Raw genomic sequence first — 20302 nt, 5'->3', positions numbered from 1 at the left:
CCGAAATAAGGAAAACCATCAACTGATTAGTGAGACTAATGTTTCAATGTTTCACTTTGAATCGTTTAGTTGAAAGAGTTTATGAGACTTAAATTGCTTAAACCTCTACTTTATAGCTTTGATATACTTCAATTTGTACGTGTACACTTGGACGTAGGGGTGGTCAAGTCATCTTCCCGAGTAATCAAAGTTGAGAATATCTACTCCTAATTGCTTTTTAGCTTATGTGCTTCTTAGTTTCTCTTTGAGAATAAATTGCAAGTTAATGACTCTGTAATTTCTTTTGTCATAAACAGGTAGGAGGTGAGCCCTCAAACATGAAAATGAGTCTCCTTCGATTTCTGAATTTTTTGTCAAAAACCCACAGAAAACCCATTGCTGCAGCTCTTTTCACACGATCACTCACTACCTACTCAAAGCAATCCATCGAACGTCGAATTTTCAATCGTAACTCACTTCCAGGCCATGAAACCTCATTTGGGTATTCCTCAACTCTTCACCGTATCATCTATAGATCGATCCATGAGGATTTAACGCCGAAACATTTGTCTGTCGAACACTATGAAAAGAACCCTGCAGAAACCAAACTCGAACAAGATGCTGCTAGAATTTGCACACTCCTCTCCACCCACTCTGGTTCTCATGCCGATAAATTGCTCGAAGATGCTTCAATTAAAGTTTCTCCTTCACTTGTTGTAGAGGTTTTGAAGAGGCTAAGCAATGCGGGTGTCATTGCTTTGTCATTTTTTACATGGGCAGAGAAGCAAAAAGGGTTTAAATATAACACAGAAAGCTACAATGCTTTGATTGAAGCTTTGGGTAAGATTAAGCAGTTCAAATTAATATGGAGTTTGGTGAATGAAATGAAGAGGAGAAAATTACTGAATAAAGATACTTTTGCATTGATCTCAAGGCGGCACGCAAGAGCCCGGAAGGTTGAAGAGGCTATAGAGGCTTTTGAGAGGATGGAGGAGTTCGGTTTCAAGCTTGAAACATCGGATTTCAATAGATTACTTGATACTCTGTGTAAGTCCAGACATGTTGAGAAAGCAAACAAAGTGTTTGATAAAATGAAAAAGAGAAGGTTTGTTCCCGATATAAAGTCTTACACGATTTTGTTGGAAGGGTGGGGAAAAGAACACAACTTGTTGAGGTTAGACGAGGTTTACCTAGAGATGAAATATGACGGTTTCGAGCCAGATGTTGTGACTTATGGTATTTTGATCAGTGCGTATTGTAAGGCGAAGAAGTATGATGCAGCCATCGAGTTATTTCATGAGATGGAGGCAAAGAATTGCAAGCCAACACCCCATGTTTATTGTACTTTGATTAATGGATTAGGTTCAGAGAAGAGGTTAAGTGAAGCTCTGGAGTTTTTTGAACGTTTCAAGAGTTGCGGTTTTACTCCAGAAGCACCTACTTATAATTCCCTTGTTGGGGCTTATTGTTGGTCAATGCGAATAGATGATGCATTTCAAGTGATAGATGAAATGAGAAAACATTCGGCTGGTCCGAATTCGAGAACTTACGATATAATTCTTCATCACTTAATAAAGGCTCGGAGGACGAATGAGGCTTACTTTAGATTCCAGAAAATGTTGAATGAGCCGGGCTGTGAGCCAACTGTGAGTACTTACGAAATTATAGTAAGGATGTTCTGCAACGAGGATCGAGTGGATTTGGCAAAGCAGGTTTGGGATCAGATGAAGGCCAAGGGAGTGCTTCCAGGGATGCATATGTACTCTGATTTAATTACCAGCTTGTGTCACAAGAACAAGTTAGGTGAAGCTTGCAAATATTTTCAGGAAATGTTGGATGCGGGTATTCGACCTCCGGCCAAGATGTTTAGTAATCTGAAACAGGCTCTACTTGGTGAGGGGAAGAAGGATGAAGCTTTAAATTTGGCTCGGAAAATCAATAAGCTGAGGGGAACTCCGTTAGTTGTTAGAGACCAGAAGTGAGAAAGAATGTGAGCTATATGCTGGTGCCCTTCAGGTTCATACAGCACCTTCAATGTTATCATCTTTTCCTAGTGACAGAATCTGGGCTACTATTTGGTATCTGGTAGCTTTGATAAGAATCAAAACGTGCGACTTTGTGGCAATTTCTTTTATTCTTCAATATTAGACCCCATTTCATTAAATGTATGTTTCTTTAAGGATTATATTGAAAACTAAAATTCATGCATTAATTACTTAATCAAATTCAGATGTAGCCTTATTTGATTTTAAGCCCTTTCATTTTTTACATAAAACTAAAACAAAGCTAAAACTGGCTAGAATAAAAACCAAGAGAGCTACTTTGATCAAATAATAATGTGAAACTTGCTGCTTCTATCTCCATCACAACCATATATCCTCCCCAAAATAAATACCAACAAAGACAACAGAAGCAGTAGTTCACACATTTTGCTTCGAAGATTGCGCTCAAAATCAGGTGAATTCAACCGGTCAAATCTACGACTTACAAAAATCCACACTATATATTTGAATTGAACTACATGTAAATGAAAATAAGATACTTGGCTAATTAAAACATGAGGCCTAATGTCTACACAATTGGTTGATAGTTAGATATTTAAAGCTAGAAAAAGGATAGTTACATGGCATAAGCTAGGTGTCAATTGAAGGCTTAGTGTGGCAATTGAAGGGGTTATGCGTCGATACAACTTTCACTTCATGCTTGGTCTTTGACCAGCTAGGAAAAGGGACAAAAATAAATTGCTTTTAAATTTTTGAAACTTAGCTACTGAATGAGTAGCTTGCACCGAACTAAGTAAAACAATAATATAGTTTCTAATATTTCTGTCAACTTCTAGCATTTTTATGCCGTGAGTTGCTACCACTATTCTTAAAGCTACTACTGGAACCGATCATAGCAACTGATTGTTGCAGCCTCCACAGAATACAACAGGCGTTTGTTGCTCTGTTTTGGTATATTTTGTTGTTTAAAATTGTAGCTTTATTAATTGAATTAATGTTGCCCATCTGGTGAATTCTTCAGTTGTCAAGAGGATGGGGAAAGAAAGGAGAAAGCATAGGAAACATTTGCATTTTCTTTTCACCGTATATCATACACCGCATAGGAGTTTTATGTTTTATAGATCTTGGTCTTAACCTTGCCTGCGTGATTTGGCCTGGACATTCTCATATATAATGGTAGGCAAATTTAAGAGATTACTAATACCTTTGTTGTAAGATTGTTCTCCATTGTTTTATGTGAACATCTTTGTCTATTATGAACTCCATTGTAAGGAGTTCTGTATTGGTGTTATGTCAGGTTTGGAGTTCTAAACTGGTCTTGGGTTGTTAATGGTCCTTGACTGCTGATAGTCTTGAAATCTCTTACGAGGTGATCTTTGTGGAAGGTTGCTTTGGCCAATGTCGGGTTTGGAGTTCTCAACTAGTCCTTGGTTGTTGATGGTCCTTGGCTGCTGATAGTCTTGAAATCTCTTACGAGGTGATCTTTGTGGAAGGTTGCTTTGGCCAAATGCTAATGTGGAAAAATTAGCACGGATTTTTCTAATCTCATCTCCTTCTTAGAGTTTGTGCACCATTTTATAGAGACGGGAGAGTTTGGATAGAGGGTTCCCAATGATGATGTATCTTAGGTACTGATGAGAGGTCCCAACAATAGAGGCTTGAATGGCCCATTCATCGGTGACTTCCTTTGTCGTCATGCTGGTAGCACGAAATATTTTAACATAATCACGTAGGGATTCATTCGCTCCTTATCGAATGATTATCAAATATGTCGAGTATTGTTGGAGTGTCTTGTTGGCTAAAAAAAGGGTCATGACCTGTTCAACCAACTGATCAAAAGAATGGATTGATCTTCAACGTAGTGATAGGTACCATTGTTGGGCCATTTGTGAAAAAGTCATGGAAAGGGCTCTGCATTTCACTCCATCAGATGCTTCTAGTATATTCATGTAGTTATTATACCGGGCTAGGTGGGTTTTCGGATCTCCCAGTTCGTTATATAGGAACTTCATAAACTTGAAAGGGAGATGCGATTTTCTAAAACTTTGGGTGCCAATGGTCCATCGGAGTAATTCCTGATAGATTTGTTTAATCTTCCCCTTTTACCTCTTATGTTAGCTTTGCCTTGAAAACTTTGAGTTGGTTTTCCAAGGAGCTTAGGATGCCATCGAGAGGTCGACATTTTACTTGTGAAGTCATTCCAAATTGTTGTGCTTGTTACCCTCTTAGAGCACAAATTGAGTTTCCTGCTCTTGAAGTTTTAGATTTTCTCTCCTCGAGTGCGACTCAGTTCCGCAATAAGTTGCTCATTCTAAGCATTCTTTTGGTTGTTGTTCCTGCTACTTCTTGAATTAGCGTTTTTGCTAAAAGAATTGCTTTTCCAAATGTCGTAGTTTCTCTTGAGTCTCTAAGTCATGAGGCTGTGGTCCTGATGCTTGTTGGTGAGACCACTATTTAGTGGAATAGGAGTCACGGTTGGGGGATGAGGTGTGGCTGTAAGATAGGTTACAACTTCTTACAGATAGCGGGCTATATGGTCAAAAGGCCTAGGAGGAGTTACACTAGGCTGTGACAGAGGCACTACAGCTGTTGAGGGAATCAAAGTGCTGGAAAAGCATTTCCTATTGGTGCAATGTGAATGGTAGGGTTTGAGACTGATGGATCTTTTAGAACTTTCACCAGTTGCTTTAATGTAGAGAGGATGACACTTGTAATTGCAAATGAGTTTCAACAAGAATGGAGGCAGAAGGAAGGCCTGTGTAGAGTTCAAACTAGTAGAAATACTTGAGATAGGTGAGATGAGAGCGTTGAGTGGAGTGAAAGAGTTGACTTGGTCAGCCGGATTGTTGGTCTGGTTGGGTTGATCACTTGGGGTGCCACTTTGAAAGTGTGACGCCATGTCTTCAACACTCACCACACCAATTGTTGATACAATGATACAAGAAGAGAAGAATACAGAGGAGAGAAGAGTTATTATTGTGGATGCCATTCACCCAGTCATGGCAGATAGCCGAAGGTTCTGGAAAGTGATGGTGGAGAGAACTTGAAGGCTGAATGCTAAAAGGGTGTTGGCAAGATGTAATCTTGGTGCTTTTGAAGGGTCAATCCATCTTCATCATTCTTGAAGGTATTTATAGGAAAAGATCAAGTGTAATATGGTGTTAACATGTTGGACTTGCCATCTAGTCATCATTATGGAGTGTGTAGGAAGAGATGTCTTTGATGGGATGAGGATGTTTATGAAAGGATAAAACCCTTCATTCATTCTGACTCTGATGAAATAAAGCAGTTGAGACCATGTGATTTTCAGTGACCAATGACTTCATGTTCCCAATAAATATTAGGCCATTTGTGGACCGGGTAATCATCTCGGGAGGGTGAGCTTGCAAGTGATTTTCCTACTTGCTAAAGGCAAACTTACTATTCAAGCATCTTTTTGGCCTGTCACGTGTCCTAATGCAAATGGAAGTATAGCCGAGCCGAACAATGGACATTTTAACAATGTGAGAATTTCTAAAGAAGAGTTAGCAAAGTTAAACAGGCAATAATAATAACACTTCTTGGTGTCAGAGTTTATGACTTATCTAGTAAATAATAGGCTTTGTACAATATGAAGGGCGCAGTAGGGCTATACTTGTATACGTAGGGATACGTGAACACTAAATACTTTCATTCTAATTTTTTAATATAATTTTCCTGTTGTTTTTAAAATTAAAGTATCTTTTTATAAGGTTAACATATACAAATGTATCTAAATTTGGAAATTTATATCTCTTTGATACTTAAATGGTTTTTACTTAATTGGTACCTAAATAAACTTGATACTTTTTTAGGTACTGATTAACATTGTAAAAATACGTTAATGTGGCGTTGATGACCAATAGTGTAGCGACATGTGATAGCCTCAAATTTTGATACATGGTAAAAAAAATTTATAGTTTTTTAATATTATTTGTTTTTAAATTTTTTTGCCACCTATCAAAATATAAGGTTATCATGTGTCATCAAAATAATGGCAATAAGAATGATCGCAAAGTAATAAGAAAGAAAAATAAGAACACACATATTTTACGTAAAAAACCCTTATCGAGAAAAACCATGGGCAAAGAAGGAAAAATTCACTAATGTTGAAAAACCACATGATACAAGAAGAGTTTGACTATATCTATTTAAGGGTTAAACAACGCTGTTATAATCAATGTCTAATAGAAGAAGTTTAGTCCTATACAGATTCAACTTGTGTGGCATGGTCCGTATAGCAAGGGCTCCGCCCTTGCATCCCCAGTCCAGTTTGGTGCTTAATGGGGATCTGTGGTGAGCTACAATATTTCGCCCCCACAAATCCCCCTATTTTGCCTTTGTATTTTATTTCTTTAACAAGTGATGGGATTCGATCACACAACTCTAACAAAACATCAATGTCATGTTAGTGCATTTTAACGACATTAGTCAAGTACCTAAAAAAATACTAAGTTGATTTGCGGTTTCCAAGTTTATGTACCAAGTAGATATAAATTGTCAAGTTCAGGTGTCTCCATATATGTTAACCTTTTTTTATATTCATTTTAGGTTCTGTAAATATATTTTTTAGAGATTCGTGACTATCTTTCCAATAATGTCATCTTTATAGTTCAAAATTGATTTTTTTCTCAAACATTAGAATGCATCTTACTACTACTTTCAACATTTGTTGATTAAAATCTTATAAAAACACAAATTTATTTTTTAAAATGGGAATATGTGTTCAATCTTCATCTTGTGCTCGAATCTAATTGCGCTCCTGTAATTTCAAAACTTCATTCTAGTTTGGATGATATTTCTTTCTTGGGCTCTTACATGTATGAGGCTCATCTGTATAAACATTTATTTTTATCTTTTGATTTTCTTATGTAGTCCGTTTGGGTAATAGGATTGTCGATCGTTTAAGTTAGCCAGGACTTGAGACTTTTGATGATTTTACTTTTAATGTGGATTTTCTTGATGAGATCCATGAATTTGTGATTGTTGATACTAGCAGTTTTTGGCTGTTTCGGCCTTTTACCCTAAAAGATATCCAAAGATAAGGTAGGCTAGAAAGGAATTTTATAGATTGAACCAATATTTTATTATCTAATATTTTTATCAAACTAAAATTTCATTATCCAACTATCAACATATGCCAAAATGAAATATTTTAACCAATTTTTCAAAATCGAACCAATGGTCGAATCGATCATGTAACCTCCCTAACTCGGCATAGATAGTAGACTCGAATTCAAGAGATTACATTAACCATCGAAGTGGCTTGGCCTTTATCAAAATCAATTTTCATTTAAAACTCTAGTTTATTAAGGTGATTTAAAATTTATATTCTAGTTAAACTTATTAGAGTTGGTAGAGAAATTAAAACGTAAGTCTTTTTAATAAAACAATGCGGTATTAATAACCTAAATCTTGTAACATATACTGAATGGGATGAATCTAACAATTAAATTAAAACTAAACCCAAACCACGGTTCATAATAACAGAAAACGGAAAATAACTATACCTCCGAAGGAATTAAAAATAATAACATTAACGAAAATAAAGATGAAACAAAAGTTGAGACCTTCCGAGTGTTGTGTCTGTGTCCTAGCCTAAAGGGTTATCTGTAAAGATGGATATTAGGGGGAATGAGCTATGGAAGCTCAATGTGAGTCCTTTTACAATAAACCAAATCATACATTTATTTTTTAAAACATTAAATAACATCGTACCTCATTATCAAGAATAGTAATCGGTTATAATTATTTTTCAATTTCAAATACGATAATTCGATGCTGCTACTTTAGTCAACTAATAGTAATATCCTCAAACATAGACAATCAACTAAATCAATTTCAAATTTATTCATACTGTTCACAAAAGATATATGCACATAAATCAGTTCAACCGTTTCATCAAGTAAATTCAGTCATGTATGCAAAATTGTCAAATATGTCGTACAAAAATCGGTTGTCCTACCCCTAACCACTAGCGCTCCAAAATTGGGAGTTCCCTCAAACTCCCTCCACCATCACTCCAGTTTGTGGACTTAATACCACATTCTGATTCGGGTAATTGCAGATAAAAGCTGCCAGTAACTGCGGAAACAAGACCATTTTGCTGATAAGAGTTGTTAGAGGGATCGTGAGAGCACAGTGAAAACGTCTCAGTTAGGGTCTGCAATAACTGTGGGTACACAGCGAGACCGTCGCAGTTGGAATTTGCTGAAACTGTGAGTACACAACGAACGATTAAATACAAATATGCTGCCAGTTCTTCCTCCAATCATATCAACTCAACCCATGCAAATGTAATATAAATACATTCCAAGACATTCAATCAATATATCGTTTACTTTTTATCTCAAAACCAATCAATGACCATCATGAATAAATTAGGCATCCAATTTTGCCAACAATTTAGGCATTCGGATCATTCAATTGGGTATTCATAAAGTACATGTAACATTATTCACTATTCAAGCAATCAATCAAGAGGAATTCAATTAGTAAATTCGATCATCCATATATCTCGTTGTTCTATTCCTAATCCAGGGCTTAATTGCATAATCTTAATTGCATAATCTAGTTCTCTAAATGTCATTAAAAATTAATCAGCAACTAATTTGAACAAAATAATAAAGAATATGACAAATCCGTAATTTTGTGATTCAGGGGCCACACAGGCCGTGTGACCAAACCGTATGGAGAGCTCTAGACCATGTGCGATACGTCGTGCAGAGGAAAAATAAAACGCAAGGGCCACACGGCCGTGTGGGGAGACTCAGACCGTGTGAGAAGTGGAGTTTTGGGATTTTAAGGGGGACATGGCCGTGTGTGAGGCTGTGTGATCTACACGGACTAGCCACACACCCATGTGTAGAGGTGAGCAAAACTCGATTCGACTGAAAAAATTATGAATTTCGAGTTAAACGAATTGAGTTATTCGAGTCAACTCATTTTGTTTTCAAAAATTTTGAGTTGAATTGAGTTGAATTTTCGAATTCAAATAACTTGAATAAGTCGAATAAACCGAATATCAAACTATAATATTTTACATTTTAACCCCAAACCCCCAAACTTTTTTACTTTCCCCACTAAACTTTTACTCCCCTCCCATCTCACCCCCATCTACCCCAAACTCATCCCCCCTCAAATTTTTTTTTGAATATTTTCCCTCCAAGATTCTACTCCTCCCATTTACCTTCACCCAAAATTTTACTCTCCAAAAACTTTTTATTTTCACCCTAAACTTTTACTTCTCACCCTTTACCCCCAAAAAAGCAAAATAATCCAAAAAAATCTTTAAGCCTAAATAGTAATAATTTTATTTATATCTACTATTTATATTATTAAATTAAATTTCACATTTTGTATTATTTATATTATTGAATTGTTTAATCATATTGACACTTTATAAATATGTTAAAATTGAATTATTGATGATTCCATAAAATTTTCGTGTTAAAATTTTATGTTGGTGTCAATTTCACATTTTATCTTTAAAATAACTTTTATTAAAAAATCACATTTTACATTTAATATATTTTTAATTTCAAAATACATAGTCACAAGAATCATAAGATAATTTAAGCAACTAAGCAAGCAAAGAAGCTAACTTGTATATAAAAGATTAATAAATAAATTATGAGGTGGTGAAAGTTAATAACAAATTTGATTACGCTGGACAAATTTGATTACGGTGGGTGATAGTGGTTACAAGAACCCAAAGTAATTTTTTTAATTTAACTTGAACAAATATATTTGATTCGAATTCCATCTCAATCGACTTAATTCGAAAAAATTTCAAATTGAGTTAAGATAATAAAATAGGATTGGTCAACTTGATTAACTTGAAATTTTTTGATTTGATTCAATCGAACGCTCACCCCTACCCGTGTGGTAGGCCGTGAGCGATCGAACAGTTCTGAATTTTGACTTGTTTTTTTGTAAAAGAACACACACCTGACTTCTGGTTTCTCGTACGATGGTCCCACTACACCAAAACAGGCTTTTAGCGGCGTTTTTTGCGGCGTTTGGACAAAAAATGCCACTAAAAATCGAGCATTAGCGGCGCTTTACGTAAAACGCCGCTAAAGATCAAGCATTAGCGGCGTTTCTAGGAAAGCGCCGCTAAAAATTAGCATTAGCGGCATTTTTTGGAAAAACGCCGCAAAAAACCTAAGCCGAACGACATCGTTTTGTACCTTTCAGATCTTTAGTGGCGTTTTTAAAAAAGCGCCGCTAATGCTCAGATCTTTAGCGGCGTTTTTAAAAAAGCGCCGCTAGTGCTCAGATCTTTAGCGGCGTTTTCCAAGAAGCGCCACTAATGTTCAGGGCTTTAGCAGTGTTTTTGAAAAAGCGCTGCAAAAACATTTTATTTGCTATTTACTATTTAATTTATTTTTAATTGAATATTTGATAAAAATGGATAAATTTGAAATAAAAAAAAACATAGAAAAATATTTTTAAAATACTATTATTTAAAATAATTTTAAATTTTTTTGTGTACATGATTGATTGATTTTTAATTTATATATTAAATAATTTCAAATATAATTGTAAAAGATACGATAGTATTAATTTTAAAATATTTAATTTAATTATCATTATAGTTTAGGGTTTAATATATATGGTTTAGGGTATATATATATAGTTAATTTAGGATTTAGGCTGGTTTAAGAGTTGCAATTTTAAGGTTTATAAATTATGGAATTAGGGATTATGGATCAGGGATTCTGATTTAAGGATTGTGATTTAAGGTTTATGGGTTAGGGGTTAAGGGTTAGAGATTAAGAGTTAAGGATTTAGGGTTTATAGATTCAGTGTCAAGTTAGGGTTTAGGATTTAGATTAATTAGTGTGTTTTAATTTATATATTAAATAATGTTTAGGGGTTAGGGATTTGGGATCAGGTTAGGGTTTATGATTTAGATTAATTAGTATTTTTTAATTTCTATATTAATTAAGGATTAGAGGTTTAGGGTTTGGGGTTTGGGGTTAAGAGTTAGTGATTTAGGGTTTAGAGATTCGGGGTCGAGTTAGGGTTTAAGGTTTAGATTAATTAGTATTTTTTAATTTATATATTAAATAAGTTCTTATATAATTGTAAAAGAGAAATAATAAATTGTAAAGATTATTAGTTTAAGATTGATATGCAATATACAATAATTGAATGTAAAAAATTGTAAAATATGCGAGCTTTGGCGGCGTTTATAGCCAAAACGCCGCTAATATGATTTAGAATTTTTCAAAATGGTGTCGTTTTATTACAAGAATTTAATTTATTAGTGGCGTTTCTTCTGTAAACGCCGGAAAAGGTAACATTAGCTGTGTTTGTGACTAAAAAATATTTCATTTAAACCATTTGATATATTTAAATATTAGATTTAAAAAAAATTAATAAATAAAAAAAATGTAACAAATTGATACGGATAGGTAACTATCTATTTTAGATATATAGGACCAAATTATAACAAATAAAAATAAAATACAAAAACTAAAATCATTCCACATCGAACATCTAGCAAAATAATTATATTTTAGTTAGGAAGAAATATCTCTAATAAAATGGAGATTAGATCAGAAATGAACAATATAAAATCATAATTAACGTTTCAATCTTTAATAGAAATTTGATGTGTGAGAGATTATTTGATAGTAAAATAATTTTACTTTAAAAAAATAGCACCATTTTATATACCAAAACATTTAGCGCCGTTTTTATAAAAACGTCGCAAAAGGTAAGCAATAGCGGCGTTTTTATAAAAAAACGCCACAAAAAATAATTTTACTTTAAAAAATAGCCATTTTATATAGCAAAACATTTAGCGGCGTTTTCATAAAAAATGCTACAAAAAACAATCAATTTATAAAAAACAAAATAAAAAATTTTAAGATAGTAAAACGACATCATTTTGTTCAAAATGAAAATAATTTTTTTGCGATGTTTTTATAAAAACACCACAAAAGATAAACAATAGCGACACTTTTATAAAAAGACGCCATAAAAATTATTTCACTTTTACCGCTTTTATTCCAAAATTCCCCCTGAAACCCCTAAATTTTCACCCCTAATGTTGGTATCCTCAAAACACCCAAGGGTTTCTCTCTGCCACCACCGTCTTCATCATCATCTTCCCCTCTCTCCCTCTTTTTGCATACATCTCAGAAGAGCTCATACTTTATCTGTTTCTTATGTGACTCTGAAGCCTCTTTCTTTCCTTCAACATACCCAAGGTAAAGTTTTCTCAACTTCTTCTCAATCATTTATTTCCTTCTTTTTCTGTTTTAATTCATGTGACTTTGCTTTTCTCAACTTATTCTCAATCATTTATTTCCATTTCCTTCAACATTCAACTTCTTTATCTGTTTTAATTTTTCACTTTCTCTTCTGCATTTCAGTTACGTTTTCTGTTCGTTTACTCAGAAAATGATACCACTTTTTTCTCTCTGTTATCATTTACTTCGAAGGATGTTTTATCATTCTATTATCATGTTCCCTCCTGGCCCAAAAGTAACAGGGTTTATGAAATATTTTCAAATTGTCTTCACCCCTGGGCAAGATAAATACTTCACATGCGATCAGATGGGCCATATAGCGGCAAATTGTGAAGGAAAGGCAAAGAGGAAGGAAGGAGAATTTGATGAGAAAGCTGATGGAAAAACTGTGGCCAGAAAGCCATATCAGGTTACTTTGCAATTGAATTTACAGCTGGAATTATTATAATGAATTCTTTGGAAAAATTAGAACTTGTTATTTGCTTCATCTTTGCAGTTCTTGAACATATGGACCCTTAGGGAGTATCTGGAATGTGAGATGAGAATCCCCAATCCTCCTTTTGAAATTGACTTGGAACGCGTTTAATTCTCTGTTTTAATTCTCTATTTTTTCCTTCATTTTTTAATGTTAAATTTATCCTTTCAGCCCCATCGATTTTGGATCTCATAATTTATTTTTGGTTCTTAGGTTCAGTGAGCTATATTGGGTGCTTTTCGGGAGATTTTCTTTCATTTTCCTTTCTCTTATTTCAGTGGATTTATTTTTGGTTCTCCTACTGCGTATGTTGATTCACGAATTCTAAAAGCTGTTGCTATCGAGAACTCTAAGGATGTGGACGCAGCTGCGGAGATTGTTCTGTCTGAGACTCTGCCTTACCTATCTAAATGAACCGTGGCTGGTAGTTCTTCCTCATGGAATCGGAGCCCTCCTGTGCAAGAAAATGAAGGTAGCTGTCCGTTGCAAAGTCGCTTTTGCGGACTCGGCTTCGGCTCAAACTTGATCCAGCTAATAAGCTATATTTTCCATGTATGTACTTCCCTTTTTAAAAAATTATCTTTCCAGACCTTCAAAAATTATCTTTCCGTCGCTTTTGTGCATGCTTGATGGGATGAGAATTTATTTTTTCTCAAAGCTGATCTTGGGCCAATTTTGAAAGAGGCATGCACGGTTTTTTCAATAATATTTAGCATGATGCACAATTGTAAATTTCACCATCTATACTATTGATTGATTGCTTCTCTACCTATCTGTATTTCTTCCTCTTGTGGTTGGATATTTGTAATTTTGTTGAGTAATTAATCTTAGGTGCTTGGTTTTTGCAGTTTGATGAGCAGAAGGATCAAGTTGCAATAGAACAAATACTACGGGTTGTTTTCCTAGATCCTAAGCGTCCTTGTCTTGTAAGTCCCATTAGCTTGTTACTCCCGTTTCCACAACTATATGTGCCTTCATTCACGTTTGCTTCTGCTTTTAGACATTTGCTTTGTTTGCTTTGTTTCTTGCTTGGGACCAGCTGCTAATAAGAAGCCTGTCACTGATCAGCAGTATCAGAAAGGTAGACTCTTGTGGTTTATTTCAAGTTATACTTTATCTTGATTGCCTTACGAAGTTTGTTTGGTTGTGTATAGTTTTTATTTGCAATGATTTATGCGTGAGTGCTTTGACCTGACAAGTTGACTGCTAGTTGGTTATTGTGTTTTTGTTTATTGGTTTTAATTTTCTGAGGTGGATCTGTTACAGTCTTCTTAAAATTCAAGTTCTTTCAGTTATTCACTTGAAGATATGGCGGAATTTATACAAAGTCGTTTCCTTCCAGATTAACGTTTTGTCTCAGATTAACGTTTGAAAAACAGAAATATGGATCTGCTGCTGTTTGATTTCAGAGAAAATAAGGAAACTACAAAAAGGTATGTTTTATATTATTGCTCCTTTTGATTATTTATATTATAAGAACTACATTTGTTCATTCATATGGAGGTTTTGCAGGCGCTGCTATGGCTATTATTTCATTCTTCACGGCTTGAAACTGAAATTGCAAACTTTGAATAATATGATCTTAATTATGGTTAACAAGATAAAGTTTTAGCTATCAATTTTGGTAAGGATTAATATGCAATTTATACCTCAACTTGTCTCAACTTATATTTTGTTTCCCACCTAAACACACTAACGTCATTAATTTACACTTACATGAAATGTAATAGCTTCTCAAATTTTTATTCTTTTAAATTTTGTTGTTTCAAAATTGCAGGAACTTAGAGAAGCTTCAGCTAATATTGAACCAAAGCATCAAAACGACGTTGCAGATTTAATAAATAGTTACATAAGTTTATACCCAAAATGGGTTTTTGATCTCAGGTAATTTAAAACTCTTATTTACTTAATGGTGTAATTTTGAATTTCATTGGAAACTTTAATTTGTTAGAATTTGATCCTCTTAATTTGCAAAATTGGAAATTTGATCTTATTTTTTGTGCATACATGCTCTTGAACAGTTGGTTTTGCTAATTTGTTTTGATCTCCGATAGTTTAAAACTCTTATTTACTTAATGGTGTAAGTCTGAATTTCATTGGAAACTTTAATTTGTTAGACTTCCATCCTCTCATTTTATAAAATTGAAAATTTAGTCTGGTTTTTGGTGAATATATGAACTTGTATTGTTAATTTGTGTTAATTTGTTGCATTTAAAATGTTATAAAATTGACAAGTTGGTCCGTTTTTGGTAAATACATTATACATGAATTGTTAATTTTTGCTAATTTTTGCATGTAAATACATTATACATGATTTGTGTTAATTTCTTGCATATAAATTATTGAAATGTTGATTTTGATAATTCCTTACATATTAAATATTGAAGTGTTGATGTTCAAGCTAGTAATTTAACAGTGAGGTTTACTAATGTTATCCAATTGGACTAACTTATCAGGTTTTGTAAATTAAGGGGATAAAATTCATAATTAGACCTTTACTTATTTAGTTTTATTCCAAAGTGTTACCTTGAAAGTTAGTATTGGCTTAATTTTCCAGTACTTATGTGTATGTCTTGCTTGAAGGCCTCTCCTTTAGGCATGTGATAAAAGGCTAGCACTTTTTGGTAGCAAGGATGAAAAGTGGAAAGACAAAAAAAGTATTAATTTAATGATTACAAATATCTTTGTTATAAATTTCTACCATTAGATTAAATAGTTTGCCATCCTTACTGCACAGAACCGAAAGGATTTTAAGTGTTGATTTAACTCTCTCTCTCTCTCTCTTATATTTATTTGGTTTTGATCTTGTTAATTTGCTTGTTTAGACCATATGACGAGCATTTGGATTATCTTCCATTGAATGTTTTTTTTTTTTTGTATAAAGTTATTTATGCTTGCATCTGCTTTTTTCTTTTTAGGCACTTAGATTAAGGTCGAATGAGCTAAAATTGGAGAGGCAATTGGAGAACACAGAGGCTGAAATTTCTTCTTTCAGGTATGCTGTAATTTTTCTTTTTTTTTGTTCTTGTGGTTATTGCTGCCCCTGTTTCTGGGAGGTGATTGTGTAAACATTTTAGTGTGCTTTAGTTATTGTAAGAATATTTTTAACATTGTTAATTTTAATATTATTGTAAGAATATTTTGAATTATAATTCAGTTATCAATTTATATCATTTATCTTTCATTGAATTTGAAGTATCATTTAAATTTGTTGTTTTTGGTTGGATTTTATGTTATAGGAAGGATTGTATATGGATGAAAATCGGGTGTTACAAATTTGTTAAAATTAGTGGCGTTTTTCTATAAACGCCGCTAAAGAGTTGTATTTTTAGCTGCGTTTGTGATAAAAGCGTCGCTAAAGATCATGTTCTTTAGCGGCGTTTGTGGGAAAAGCGCCGCTAAAGCTCATGTTCTATAGCGGCGTTTGTGGGAAAAGCGCCGCTAAAGCTCATGTTCTATAGCGGCGTTTGTGGTTAAAGCGCCGCTAAAGGTCTTGGTCTTTAGCGGCATTTGTGAGAAAAGCGCCGCTAAAGGTCTTGGTCTTTAATGGCGTTTGTGGTTAAAGCGCTGCTAAAGGTCTTGGTCTTTAGCGGCGTTTGTGAGAAATGCGCCGCTAAAGGTCATGATCTTTAGCGACATTATTTATAAAAATGCCGCTAAAGTTAGCAACGCTGTCATTAGCGGCGTTTCTTGCGGCGCTTTCGAAAGCGCCGCTAAAAGTATTTGTGGCGCTAAAAAGCGCCGCTAAAAGCCTGTTTTGGTATAGTATCCTCACATCCAAGTATGATCCAGATTATCTACACGGGTCATTCTGTTGACAAAACGAAAGAATTAATGATGGATTTCAAGATTTAGGGGGTTTTCGACAAGATCGTAAAAGATCTGTAACGGATGAAAGATCTATCGAAAACAATAATTTTCCAGAATTGATGAGATTTAGCTATTAAGAAACGAGAAAAAAACTTACCGATATTGATAGAAATTTAGAAATTGATGGCACAAAATTCAATGATTGATGATAAACGATTTGATTTTAACTTGATTGCAAAGTTAAGATTTAAGAACTAAATTTCCTACAATAACTTTGAGAGAGTTTTGCGAAAGAGGATTTGTAGAGAAAATTGAGAAGAAATAGGGAGAATGGGAGGGGGGTTTCAATTTGGGTTAGAATAAAATAGGAAATCCTAATTGTGCTAGGAAGTGGTTTATTAGTTGGACTTTGGTAAAAAGAAATAAGGGTTGTTTGGCAATTAACCATTTTTGGCCAAAATCAAGGGAAAAAAATAAAGGAAAGGAAATGAAACTAACATAACTTAAATCTCTACTCAAGGGAATGGAAATGATAAAGCTTGGCCATCGGGCTATGCCCATTCTATGGCCATAATTTACCACAAATAATACATAATTTACTTTAACTATGGTTCCTTAAGTGCAGAAAAATAAAAGGGAAAAATGGAAAAAGTGGAATTTGAACCTTGGTTCTCTAGAGATTTTACAAAAAAAACTTTTAACCACTAATGCTAGGATTTAGTTTATGTAAATTTTAAAATTCTAACCTCCTAATTTTTGGAGTGTTACAGATCAGGCCACCGATTTATCAATTCAACTGATCTGTCCAGTTCAATTAGATAAAACATAAAAAAAATTATATATTAAAAAAATAAAAAAATTGGTTCAACCATCTGCTTTCCAGGTCAACTGGTCTAATGGTTTTCTCCGGACCAATACCTTTGTCGATTTCGGTCTAATAATTCCAACCAACTGATCTGATCCAGTTTTTATGATTTTTTTTATATTTTTATAAGTTTACATCAATTTAAATGTTTTTAATAACTTTTAAAAATATTAATTAAAGTTTAAAATTTCAAAAAATTAAAAATTAATAAAATTATTTAAAAGTTAAGTTTAGAATGTAGGCATATGGACAACCATATGTTTAGTATGTTTAAAATCATTCAAGATAAATTTTTAAACCATATAAAGTTTAAAATATTATATATGTATATCAATGTTTTAATTTTATTGGTATCTTTTCATTTATATAAAATATAAAAATATTTTAGAAAATAAGTAAATTTTATTTATTTATTTTGGACTTAATTTTAAATGATTTTATATTAATTTTTAATTTATTTTTTAAAATTTTAATAATTTTTTAAAAATTTATAAAAATTAATTATTTTAAAATATATATTAATTGACTTAATGACAAATTTGGCCACTAACGTTTACATCCAACCACTTGCACCGATTTTCTAGTTGTTTTGGTAATTCTACTCTTGCTCTATCCATTTCCGCCATATCGTCTAAATCTAGAACAACGGGGTTGGTCGGGTTATCTCCAGGATTGAACTTGAACGTGCTGGGTAATTCACCAGTCTTGAGGTACCGGCCTGGTATTGTTGTGGTATTATGGTAACAGGTACTCTTCGTGGATATGTATCTAGTTGGGCTTAGACATTCACTGGGGTAAAGCCTGGGGGGTATGTAAGGTCTTCATTATCATCCCTAGAGTTAATTACAGTACTCTTCCATTTTTCAATCCCTCCGGCCAGTAACTGAGTCAACTGGCTTATTATGCTTCGTTAGGACTCTTGTATTTTGTCCTTCATGTCTTGTTGTACCTTAGCTAATTGGTCCTATAGCTACGCTTGCAACTAATCTTGCATGTCTTTCTGAATTTGTTCTAGTCTCTCTAACCTTTAATCCATAGCTTTGGTTTTACTGAGGGTATCGTAACGATATTCGGTTGGTAGATTCTTGTTGGTTTCTGAGGTAATTGTTATAATTTCGATTAATTAGGGTCTTTTTATGAAATTTAATGCATGTAATGAAATGTAATGCTAATGAATGAATGCAAAAAAGAGGCATTGATTCTGGTTCAACTCTATTAGAACAACTTTATTAGAAAACAAATTTCTTTACATAAAACATATACATTTTACATATACAGCCTTACCCTAATACTCAAAGCCTTGACTTTCTTAAAAAGCCAAGCTAATTCTCGGCCCTGATCTGATTCCAATTCGTATCTCAAGCTTAGCATGTCAGCTTGAACCGCTAGGGTCTACAAATGGTCGGCTACTTCCCATACTTGAATTAAAGCTTTTCCCATGATGTGATCTTTATCCCTGATCTGACATTGAGAGCGTTGGAGTTGCTCTTTCCAATGTTCATTGTTTATTTCGAGAAGCTCAACTTGAAGTTCACAATTTTGTAGTGCGTCCTCGAGCTCTTCTATCTTTCCCTTCAACTCTTCAATCTTAGTCAGGCTTGCTTTCAACTCAATCACAGAGTTATGACTACGATATTGATGCAGAGACCTTTCTAATTCTGTTATTCGGGCTTTTAATCTAACTTTTTCATCTCGGCTTTGTAACAAATCCCTTTTTAGAGCATCTTCTCAGACTCGAGTATCTTGGAATTTCCTTTCCCACTGATAAGTTCTAATATTTTCTTCTTGGATTACTTACTGCCATTGTTTAGATGTTTTACCCAATTCGACAGTCCTCATTGACAGACGCAGTTTCTTATAATCTGTTTTTAAACTGTCCAAGTCTTCCTCAGTCTTGTTTTTTTCCTTTCCTCATTTTCTCGGCTTCTAGCTTTTGGATGTCGACATCTAATCCTAGCTGAATCTTTTCCTCTTCTAATTTTTCTATCATTTTCCCTAGCTCTGAACTCTTCTTTTCAAATTTTTACTTTACGATATCTAATTCAGACGGGATTACTTGCAAGCGCTCTTCTATTGCCCGAGTATTTTCTTGACTCGATCAAGGGACATTGTCATTGATTCATTTGCCCCACCACCAATCATATTCGGGGGTCGTCATGAGACTTGCAGAAAATCTCTTCATTTTTTGAGTTTGGTTCCATGCATTTAAAATTTCGCGAACCTTCTTTTTGTAATTCTCACCTTTGTATGCAAACTCACATTGAGCTAACCTTTGCATTACCGGTATAAATTACGTTGACCTATACTATCTTAGTACAAGTAGAGGGGCATATCCAATAGCTCCCCATATCCCGAGTAGAGGGACCTAGTCAAAGTCTCTAGATCGGTACAAAATTTCATTACGGATCATCCTGGGGGCCCTCCATTCAACGTCTTTATCTTGGAGACTCTGAAGAATTGCCATCCACTTTTCTTCAGAAATGTTGTCTTGTATTGGGATAGCCACAAATTCTTTCAATGGAGAGTAGTCCTCGGAGAACACTCGATAAGAGACTTTTTCTACCTTCCAAAAGTGGCCATGGAACCATGCTAGCAATAGTTGTGCACATCCAATAAATCTTCCTTCACCCGCTCTCTGGCATGCACTTTAAGATCTAAAAGTTTTAGCCAAAATTACCGGGATAGGTGTGACCCTTATGTCAAGCCGGTCAAATAGATCTAAAACTGCATCGTCAACGTGCCCTAGTACTTTGGGGAAGATTACTAGCTCATAAATACTCAAGGCGAAAATGTTGACTCTTTTCCTCGTATTCGGATGTACCAAGATCAAATCCCGTAAAATTTTCTAAGGGATGCATTTACTATCCCCTTTTTGTTTAATCTGGGC

General features: G+C 34.1%; 1 protein-coding gene and 1 long non-coding RNA gene across 15 annotated transcripts; both read left to right on the top strand.

The window, feature by feature from the left end:
• The first annotated feature begins 1 nt into the window (after position 1).
• LOC105794448 (pentatricopeptide repeat-containing protein At1g71060, mitochondrial) lies at positions 2-2231 on the top strand. The gene is made up of 2 exons (XM_012623624.2): positions 2-189; positions 297-2231. Exons 1-2 carry the CDS (start codon positions 82-84, stop codon positions 1959-1961), a joined length of 1773 nt encoding a protein of 590 aa, XP_012479078.1. The 5' UTR covers positions 2-81; the 3' UTR covers positions 1962-2231.
• A 9809-nt stretch (positions 2232-12040) lies between these two features.
• LOC105794446 (uncharacterized) lies at positions 12041-15913 on the top strand. Of its 14 annotated transcripts, XR_008194498.1 has the most exons (6): positions 12042-12674; positions 12762-13292; positions 13589-14173; positions 14253-14364; positions 14518-14624; positions 15659-15913. It is a non-coding gene; the product is annotated as an uncharacterized LOC105794446 (long non-coding RNA). The 14 variants fall into 14 exon arrangements; XR_008194499.1 differs by having other exon boundaries at positions 12041-12223; positions 12550-12674; positions 13589-14624; XR_008194497.1 differs by having other exon boundaries at positions 12041-12223; positions 12508-12674; positions 13589-14624.
• The last annotated feature ends 4389 nt before the right edge of the window (positions 15914-20302 follow it).

This window comes from Gossypium raimondii, chromosome 3, assembly GCF_025698545.1.
Source record: "Gossypium raimondii isolate GPD5lz chromosome 3, ASM2569854v1, whole genome shotgun sequence".
Taxonomy (NCBI): Eukaryota; Viridiplantae; Streptophyta; class Magnoliopsida; order Malvales; family Malvaceae; genus Gossypium; species Gossypium raimondii.
This window is presented reverse-complemented; position numbering and strand designations above follow the sequence as displayed.